The 11,209-nt window shown below is 32.3% G+C and overlaps 1 protein-coding gene across 1 annotated transcript; it reads left to right on the top strand.

Moving 5' to 3' along the window:
- Positions 1-693: 693 nt before the first annotated feature.
- LOC131931503 (uncharacterized) lies at positions 694-8,594 on the top strand (the record flags this gene model as incomplete). The annotated part of the gene is given in 12 exon segments (XM_059288324.1): positions 694-1,839; positions 2,306-2,409; positions 2,746-2,859; positions 3,107-3,261; positions 3,345-3,447; positions 3,557-3,697; positions 4,305-4,443; positions 4,568-4,705; positions 5,163-5,299; positions 5,506-5,637; positions 6,154-6,255; positions 6,503-8,594. Coding segments are annotated over 12 exon segments (2,433 nt in total). The 3' UTR covers positions 6,638-8,594.
- Between the last annotated feature and the right edge of the window lie 2,615 nt (positions 8,595-11,209).

Below are 11,209 nucleotides of genomic sequence, written 5' to 3'. Positions count from 1 at the left end.
GCTCCAAAAACGCCGTGTTTACGGGTCGCGTGACGTCATCGTGACGTCAGCCGCCAACCAAAACGCGTTGAAAGCGCGCGTTTGATTGGTTGGCGGCGGATACAATGAAATATCAAGGGTTTTCTCTAAATTTTTACCCTATTAATCTAGATCTAGACTTCTCTATGTCTAGCCTACTAGTATTTTGATCTAGAATCTAGATCTAGAGTCTAGTAAATCTAGATTTCTAGACTAGATTCTGGTAATCTATCGTTTTGGGTACGTAAAATCGCCCGCGACTAGTAATGTGAAAAACAGGTGACTCCTTACATTTTAATAATTATTTCACATTTTGAGGAGGATTTATGTTTTAAAAATACAAAAATGTTTCCCTGTTTCAATTTATGTGCCTGTTTTTAAACAATTGAATTAAAACTTTTCAGTAATAAATGAACACCAGCGATGTTTTGAACAGATGCAACTGCAACCATGCTCATTTACTCATTTACTCATTTACTATAGATCTAGCAGCCATCGTGTTAAAGTTTTATTTTTATAGACTTATAGCAGGAGATTCAGGCGGAAGTCACTCTATTTACAATTAAACACAAAAGTCATCTCTAATCAATGCATTACAGTTAGATTTAGAATAATTTTCTGCTTGTTCCCAAGTTTTTTTTTGTAATTTATGCAAAAACTTCTAAAATATTTCAGCTTAAGAACTTCATGGATTATAGGATCTTCAACATACAGTGTGTCAACACAAGTTTGTTGCAACAAATTTCTATCAGTCTTTAAAGTCAATTCTCGGAAAGTAATTATTAGTAATGGCATCTAATACAAATCATGATGATCATATAGGGGAACCAACTAAACAACGTGGAGTTTTGAAAAAAGGAGTAAGGATTGATTGTAATGGAGAAAATGTTCCTGAAACCATTAAAAACAGCACCTATCTCAATGTACCTGATGTTATATCAAGAGCCCGGGGTAATCTAAAATTACCTGATTCTAAAGAGCCTGATATTATTAGTTCCAGTTCATGCTCAAGTGAAAATTCCACATCCAGAAAAGCTGGTAGCAGCAATCTTTCAGTTAGCTCTTTCAGTAGCAGCTCCTGTAGCAGTGATAGACCTGCACACTTAAACAGCTATCAAAAAAATTTAAGTTCTAGTTCTGATATTGATGAGAATAAAAACCTTAGGCTTATAAAAATTACAAAGCCTTTAGTTAGTCAAAGCAGCACAGGTGACAATGAGGTTTTTGAATACTTTCCTATGAATAGACATGGCCAAATGGATCTAATCAGTTTAGCAGAGGAAGAGAAAACCCTACCTGTTTCAAATTGTGGTAGTGTGTTAGGTGCATTCTCTGAAAAAATGTACCCAAAAATAACAAGTGAAGAATGGAGGAAAAATAACCCTGATGAGTTGAATGAAGATAATCAGAAAAATATGAATGAGCTAAAGTTAGTAGATGTAGAAAATGACTATAAGCCTAAACATAAAATCAGTTCTGGACTTCCGTTGAACAATGCCACTGGAGCAGTAAGCAGAGAGAGAACTATTGCACCACATGTCTCTGACCCTCTTTCATCCAGTAGCTTACAATCTTCCCTAAAGTTTGCCTCTAGCAAGAGTGAACTTCAAACATTTCCTCCACTAGTTTTATCAAACAACAATTTTGGGCAAAGCTCAACAAATATCTCATATCTAAGAAGCTCAAATGGCCCTAAGTACAATTGCAACTCAAGCCAGTCAACCAGCAGCTTCTATGTTGCTTCAAGTGTTGAACATAGGCTTCAACAGCAGCAAGAAACAAATCTTGGTTATCTGCTTCTACATCCAAGTTCATCATTAGGTAAAAATACAATTATTGTTACCTTATTTTTAAATTGAATGTTTAACTATCATGTAAATTTAGTTTCTCACTTACAGATAAAATCTGGTGATATAGTGGTTTTATTGTGACGCAAACACTTTGTACAAAACCTTTGTTAATCTTAATTAATATTAATCAGCCTTGTAACTCTTTCTCTTGGTCCAATAAGTGACTCTTAGATTTGGAAAAAAACTACCTATGAGGTACATTATTTCTTAGCAGTTTTCTATAAAAAGACCCTTAAGGAATTGTTAGGTATAGCATTGTAATTGAATGTTTTATAGTGGCATCAATAATTTCTATGTGATGATGATATAACCAAATATTGAGGGCATTTTAAGATTTTGGTTTAAAAATACTCAAATCTAATTCTCCAATAAATTTGTTGTATTTATGGTGTGCATTTTTTCTACAAACTAATTTTTGTTTTTTAATTACGATTTAGGATCAAGTTGTTCACAGGAAATTAGAAGTTCTTTCTTGAATCTTAACATTCAGGACCATAGTCAAAATCATCTTTTCCCAAAAAACACTGAATCCATATTTGAGGTAGGTAAAATTTAGATTTATTTGAAATAACACGATAAGTAGCTAGGCTCAGCTGTACAATGAATAAATTGTGAATTCCTCTTTAAAACATGTGAAAAAATACTTGAACAAACCTTGTCCAAAATGTTTATGTAAAAATTCTAGGCAATAAGTATCTAGAATTTATAAGCCATAATGACTTTAAAAATGTATGATAAATTACAAGTATTACTTTATATTCTTTTAATATTTAAAAAATTACCTGTAGACTACCAAATTCTTTGCTATAACTTTTCATCAACTAACATTAAACATTGTTGCTCTTTAAAAATATTAAATATGTGTATACATCACCAGGATTCACAGTCTTATAGTGTGTGCAGCTGTTTACAAAGCACATGCCTTTTACACCAGTTTGAAATGACTGCTCGCTGTGATGAAAAAGAGTGTGACAATGTCATTTGTCATCAGGTACTTACTTACAAGCATGTGAATAAATACTAATACTAGCAAATAAAAAAAAACATTGATAAAAGCAATAAAGGGCACAATCTATTTTGCCTGAACTACTTACATCATTATTTCTAAGCTCATTTTTTTTTTTTGAAGTCATTAGGCAACAAATGTTCTTAAAGGATTAGTGTCATTTCAAGCATATTTTAAAATAAATGACACCTATCTATGCCTACTTTGTGAATGCATTTTAATATTCTAACAGATTAAAAAATCAATTGAAAGTCTTCAAAGCCCAGATTTACACATGAAAGATTTAAGCATTGATCAGAAATCTTTGCTCCAAGAAATACATAATCACCATCAGCATTGTTCTCTTCCCAAGTGCTCACTAAGGGGCTGTGACTTCTCTGTAAACAAGTTAGTAACGTTTTTCAGTGGCTATTCTGACATGTATTGTGTTCAGAACCATTTAATGCAGGGTTGTTATATTTTTATTTTAGTTCATCGGATACAACTGATGTGCTGAGTTTAACTAAAAGAAAGTTGGAGAATTATGCTGATTGTTATTATCTTCCTTCTGCAAACAAAAATGACTTTTTGCAGGTAATAAATCTAGATCATAATCTAAAAGCATATTGTGTGTTTTTTTTTCAAATGCAGTCACTTCTAAGCAGGCTTTGATTGTTATTCATTGATTATTTGTTAATTTCAGTTTTTTCCCCAACCACCTAAAAAGGAAGTTTTAGAAGAGGGGGCAGATTGGAGGAGATTGTGCATGCTGGGAAATTCCAGTCGAGCTTTTCTGGCAACACCACTGCCAGCACCAAACACTCAATACTGGGTCATAAAAAAGGTCTGTGTAATTTATCTCCTCTTTCTTTATTTCTTTTTTGAGTTATAAGATCACACCAAAACATGGGTTTAATCCAAAGACAAATTTCTTTATAAATGTTAGTCAATTCAAATACTTGTGTTTCAAGATTCTGCAGTCAGTTTAATTTAATTCAATTTAATTAATATGTAAAAAAAAGTTTGTTACATTATTTACTTTAACTATTGAGTAATGATATAATGTGAAAGTTAGTTTTAAAAATGTTTGACTTATTACATTTCTTTAATTATAGACAATTAAAAATACTTGATTTGTAAAGAGTATAACAGAGTTTGACTGCTAACCCTAAAGTATCAAAGTCTAAAGGAGATGACTGAGTCCACCCAGTTCTGATGGTTACCTGACTTGAATTAGGGAAAGTAAAGGCAGCTGAGTATAGTGCTGACCACACTATCCTTCAAATGCCAAGGTGGATCAAACAGCTGAACTCTATTTCACCTGACCCATGGATCTTCAAAAGGTTTTAATTAAAGAGTGTTACTGCAACTACAACTAAAATTTCCTAAACCAACCTGATGGTTATAAATAGGAACTCAGTGATTGCTTAGCATTAATTAATCCCCTGTAGGTTCCTTTTCCTGAAGATGAAAAAGAAAGTTTGTGGGAGATATACTATACACTAGGGAAGATTGGACATGAAAATATTGTTACAATATTATGGGCAGCCAAGTTCAGTGACCATTACCAGATATGTTCTGTCTATGAAGGTCAGTGTAACTATAGCATATTGGAGATTTAATCTGAGCTGTTTGCTTAATTTAGAAAACATGGGTTAATTATTAGTTTTCTAAAAAAAAAATGTTTTCAAAATTTTGTATATTTCTTTAATAGGTCATTCTTTAAGGGAAGCTCTTTTAGAGGTACAGCACAGACATCTTGATTCTTCAGTCATCTGCTACATAATGTTGCAACTCATGCTGGCTACAAAGTTCTTACATGACAATGGGATACTTTTCCTCAATTGGACAAGTAAGTGAAACATCCTTTAGAATCAAACAAGATACTTTCCTAAACTTTTTAGCACTAAAACAAAACCCCACACATGTTCAAAGAATTCAATGAACTGTTAATGTAAGTTAAGTACATATTTTAAAGTAAAAAAATATATATCTCAATGTTCTAAGTAAAGTACTGTAAACATTTCTATTAGCAGATGACTTAGCGTTATAAAAAGTTGCAGGAAAAATAAAATTAAAGTTTTTATAAAACCGTGGTGTACATAAGTTTAAGATGAAAGGTCATACAAAAACTAAACAAATGTATTATACGGGAGTTTGACACTCCAGAAGCTAATCAATTCCAGATTAGCAGTCTCTACTAAAGTTACAAGGAAAGTTTGGTTAAGGGTGATTAAACATTGCAATAATTGTTATGTAAATATTAAAAGAGAAGAAATATCTACTTACAAATGTGTACTTAAATTCAGGCAGTAACATTATCAGGACTGGAACAGATGAAAGCTTTCAAGTCAAGCTCTGCAACTTTTCATCTTCAGCCATGGAGAGTTCTTATGACTCAGGGTTTCTTCGTCTCACATTACCTATTCAAGTACAGGCCCCTGAGGTACTTAAAGATTATCATTGTTCTGCTAAAATTATAGTGCATATTATTATGTATAGCATATGTTAATGATCATCAAAATATATTTATTTTCAGTTATACTGTTACACATACTATGACCAAATGCTTGTAATCAAAACTATAGAAATCATTATCTGTTTTCAACTAAGAAATATGTACATATCTTTGATATTCATTTGTTTTTAAAGCTTTGTCTACATAACAACATTAAGCAAGCTAGTGATGTCTGGGGTCTAGGATGCCTTTTCTATGAGCTGGTCACTGGTCACTTAGTGTGGCATGAAGACAGACATGAACCTATTGAAAAGCTCTTACTCAAAGTAAGATTATTTGCTCTATCAGATAAAAGCAGATAGTGTCTAGGATTTAAATAATTCATCCCAAAACCAAAGTGGCTTCATTCAAAAGGTGCAAATAAAAATAAATGCCTTATATTGACCTTTGTCTAACTTGCACAAAACATATTCATTATTAATTAACCAGTTATTCCTTGAATCAAATAATCTGGTTTCTTCCATCAGTCTATAGCACATCATTCTCTGTCTTGTAACTTTTCACAACTTATATGTAACAATGCATTAAACCATATAACCTTATTTTTACCTTTGTGATTTCTATCAAGTGTGTCCTTAAGGAAAGATTAATTGTTTACACATACTCTACCATAATAATAATGAATACAGAAATGTATACAAGATAAGAAAAATAATAAATAAATATAGAAACTTTTATAATTTACTAACTTTAGTGATTGTTGCAAAAATGTAGTGCCATTTATTTCCTTTTCATAAAAGAAATAGTTGTATAAAATCAGGTGCTAATTAAATTTTCTTTAGATGAAGACACGGTTCCAGCATCCCCCAGTAGAAGCTGAACCATCATTTCACACAGAAAACCTAAACCCAAACGTTACAGAGATTTTGACTAGTTGCTGGAAGGTAATTGTTATTACTATCTTACAAACAAATACAAAAACAACAGTATTAGTTTGCTTTACTACATTTTGTTTATGTTTATATTCAGTAAGGCACAAGTTGTTTTTTTTTTTTTTACATAAAACACATTTTAAAGATTTTTAATGCATCAATAGTTTGCATTCTTATTTTTTTACAATAGTTTTTTTGTTTTTTTTTGTTTCAAAAAGAATTTTTTAATTCAAAAGAATTGCTCCATTATTTTTTGCAGGTTGATCCAGAAGAAAGAAGTGATTTGAATGAATTAGGGATTAACATATTGGCGTACCACTTACATTCTACACAAGTACATAACTCCTTGCCAAGCTTACCTTCACTATTCACTAAGTTTTTGAAGCCTAAGTAATTAAAATTGTTTCTGCTTTAGGCATTTGATGAGGTCTATTATAAAAATGGTTACGATCATTTCCAAAGATATTGTATGGTACAGTATCTCTAAAATTAAATGTTACTGTTAAGTTTACACTTTTAACCAACTTTGGAAGCAGTTTTTGATAAAAGTTGATACTTCAACATGTTTTATTAAGCATTTTTAAAAAACTTCTCTCAAGGGTCATCCATAAAATGATGTCAGGCTTTTTTGATAATCTCCCTTCCCAAGTGACCTCGCTTGTCATTGTCCCCACCCTTTCTGAGAATTTAATTTTCTTTGTTTTAATAATTTACTAAAATATTAATTGAATTATTTCCCTGTAATTAATGTATATAGTCAACAAATATTAAAATAGTAAAACTATTGTTAACAGGCTGCTATTTTAGTTGATTTTGTCTGAAGCATTGCTAATTGCTAACACTAATTATTGAAACATTATTGTTCATTTTTACCAAAAAAACTATAACATAAAAGTGAAATTACTGCTAAAATTTAGATTGAAAGATGTACTTTTTAAAATGACTTCAGACATACTTGCTGTTCACCTTGACAAACATGGTTGCAGTAGTCTGAACCCTCCCCTCCCAATTGGGAGTGTGACAACCTCTTAACATTTATGGACAACTAATCTTCAATTTTCTCTATATATTTTTTTGAATATCTCTTCCAGTGATTATTAATATTTTACAAAAAAATTTAAGATCAGTTTTATTTTCAAATGAGTTTTATAATAATAAACAATTGAAGTTTAATCTGATTTAGAAGTAAATGTATTTTTATTGTAAATATTCCTTTGATATTAACTTCATATTTTTACTTGTACAAATATTATAATTTATACCAACAACATAATTTGTTTCATGTTGAAAGTTATTACTTTTATATTTTAATCATGTTACAAATCTATGAGAACTATAAGTATTATGAAAATATTTTGTCTAAATTGCCTATTGACTGCAAAAATTAAATGGGCATCTATTAAATTCATTGTATCATTTCTGCTATTTGATATATGATACAGAAACTTTTATGTGATATAATCTGTTTAGAGTTATTTTAAAGATCTGTTTATGCTGCTGTAGTGAATGGATGATCAACCTTTGACCCCTGTGTCCAAACAGAAAAAATTATTCACTAGGCTACAGCCACCCAGTATAAATTTGTTCTCGGAAATATGTTTTAAAACAACATTTGTATATATGTAGAACTAGAATATTGTATCTCTCATACATCAGCAATAGTGGTAGAGTGCTAGCACACTGTAGAATGTCCCCAAGTTCAACAAGCTATGATGTGTACCTAACTCACATAACGTAAAGTAAAGGCAGCTTGGCATAGTGCTGACCACACTATTCCTTCATATGCCGAGGTCACAGAAACGGGTGAACTCTACTTCACTTGACCCATGGACCGCCAGCTTTGAAAAGGGGAACCTTACTTAATCACTACATCAACAAAACCTAATGAGCTTATACAGCTATAGAACATAAGGTGTTTTTTCCATTTACAGCTCTTATTTGCATTTACTAGTGAGTACTTAAAAACATTACCTCTGTTACTTAATGACTGACTAAAACTTTGTCCGCAATTATTTTCATTATGTCCATTGCTGTCCATACATTCCATTCCATTATCTGCCCTTCAGACCATGGTACTTATATCTTTGCCTGTTATACTTTGTTATAAAACTTTTATCTTTATTTATGTGAATCTTTTAATTTTGGTGGTGGTTCAGTTGATATTATCTTTTATTTTTTATAAATAGTCACTGGCTGGCTCATGTATATGTTTATTTGTTCGTAGTTTGTCCCAATCAAGAAGAGGAATGTGTTAGTATATGGATACTGTTAGAAGTACAGTAGCAGACTTTTTTAACCTGATCAAAGAAGGTTGTTATGTAAAGAGACTAAATGATAAAAATATTTTATTGTTTAAAATAACAAGCTTTTACATGGGCACTAAAAAGAAGAAAACAAATTATCTCTAAACACAATAGTTTAACACTATTTTTTTAACTTAAGAAAAACTTAGGTTATTTTACTAAATTGTATATTGATGCAATTTTTTACTTTGAATCGCATCTCTGGTTATGAAATCCACAGGAAGTAATACAAAAAAATTGCTCTTTATTGATTTAGTCTGTATTTTTAATTAGGTGCCATAATTTGTTATGTTATTTGTCCTTCGTACAGTGTTAACTGTATTTTAACATTGTACACCCCGTAATGAAATAAAAAAAGAGTATGAACAAATTCTGTCAGGGTTGCTTGTTTTTATAACTAAACATTCTAAAATCGTCTCCTAGCTGACATACATCAGATTCATTGCATTATTATTACATTATTTTAACCCGGATTCAAACTCGAGACATTTGGGTTAGCTCTCTACCGCTAGGCCACGACACCCCTATTCTCGATGATTGGTACCTTGGAAACATTCTCGGATTTTTTCTAATAACAGCTTCTATACCCATATAACCACCAGTACTCTCCCTTAGCCCAACTAACTATCTTTCGCCACACTCTAAACTTTGTTAAAGCTTTGATTTTTTTTAGCCTTCTAATAAAAAGAATTTTCCAGCTTGCCTATAAATCTATATACCCTCTAAAAAGAACCCGAAACCAAAGGTTAACAATAGAAAGAATGCTCTTTTCATTATGTGCTGACTTTGAGATCACCCAATGACTAGTTCCAATGTTGAGCAAATTGATAATAAAACAAATATATTCAATTGTATTGCCTTATGATAGCTATTTTTAGCATTTGCTATCGTCAGAGCTTGCCCTTCCCTTAAAAAAAAAACAATTATGAGATGACGTCAGCCCTAACATTGATAAACTGAAAATATAATGTGCTTTGAGTTTGTTACGATTTTCTAGATATTTGTTGTGATAAGTTGTGATATGTATTAGACGTATAAAATAACAGCGGCAAACACCTATGTTGAGTAGAATCAACAGTGTCAATGACGAGCATAGCATTAGGGGTCATCCATATATAACGTCACGCTTTTTTGGTCGATTTTACCCCCCCCGCCCCTCCTCCGTCACACATCGTCACAAAAAGCCAGACCCGCCTGACGTCACACCTCAGCTTACAACCCCCCCCCCCTCAAAATTGCTGTTGAATTTTTCTTAAAACATCGATATTTTTCCAAAATCTTGTCAGAACTGTCAACATAAGAGTATTTTAATCAATTCCTATTACAATTTATTAAAACCGTTTTCTAAAACGCTAAAGAACGGCTAAAACTCGTTTTCTGACATTGCTTTTTTATAATGCAAAAAAGTGACGACACACCATCTGAACCCCCTCCCCCTCATCACACACCGTCACAAAATTACGGACCCCTCTCCCCCTACGAGTGTAACGTCATTTATGGAGACCCCTTAGAATCTTACCTTAATAAAAAAAATACCGCATTGTGCTGAAGATATCAATCATACGATTGGAAATTTGAATCAAATCAACGACCAGTGTTTTTTCGGTGTCGTCGCCCCCCCCCCCCCATCGTACGGGTTCTCACAACGTTTCTTACCAAAGATTACCGCCCAGTGTATCTACAATCTAAAATTACTTGCAGAACTGTTTTTAAAATGCCCACCCCCCTCCCCTGAGCGGTTGTCCGCCTCTCGCATTTTCATTAACACCCAACTGATTGTCACAAAAATTTCAAACTAAAATGATGTTACAATATTAATCACGCAATCACCGAACCTTATCAAATTTCTAACAAACAGATTCCACTTTACATTGTATATTTTTCTTTAAAACCTTCACCTAAAAGCATACCGTATTAAAAAGTCTGAGACCCCCCCCCCCCTCTTAAGTGTGGGACGCCATTCACTAGTCAACACCGATCTATTCGGATTCGAACCAGCATCGTGTAAACATCAAATGCAACTAAGAAACGTTAGCTAATATTCCAGATTTTTTTCTAATTTTATTTTGTTGATCAGATTTATACAGATTTCTGGCATGGTCAAATATTTGGTTAGCTTCATGCTTGGTAATATAACTTGAATAACTGACGGTAACAATGATGTTGTTTTTTTTACAGCTTACATATTGATAGCCGTGAGCAAATGGCAGCTCATACACAACATAAAACTAAACGTCTATTACTTAGTTTCAACTGACATTGTATTCAAACTGTTTAAAAAACAAGGTAAAATACTGAAATTATTTCGTTAAAAGTTCTATACTAAACCTTGGATTTTTTTACCGCCTAGTTGTATCGAATACAAAACAATTTTATCACAGCAATAAGAAGCGATCCGTACTTTTTCTGATACAACAGTACATAAACAGTCATCTACAAATATACAAGGTCATTTTTTATAAGTACGATATAGCTAATCTTTAGATTGTTTTTCTAGTAGACACGAGGACTCGTGACTGAAGGACGTCTTTGAGTTCACCCAGCTCTGATGGGTACCTGACTCACGTTAGGGAAAATAAAGGTGTCTGGTAAGTGCTGAACACACCATCCTTTCATATGCCAACTGCCGAGGTCAATAAACATGTAAACTCTACTTCATTTGG

The sequence above is a fragment of the Physella acuta genome, unplaced genomic scaffold (assembly GCF_028476545.2).
Source record: "Physella acuta isolate Inbredline_101_S28 unplaced genomic scaffold, ASM2847654v3 ptg001982l, whole genome shotgun sequence".
NCBI lineage: Eukaryota > Metazoa > Mollusca > Gastropoda > Physidae > Physella > Physella acuta.
Note: the sequence above shows the minus strand (reverse complement) of the source record. Positions and strands in the feature narration are given on the sequence as shown.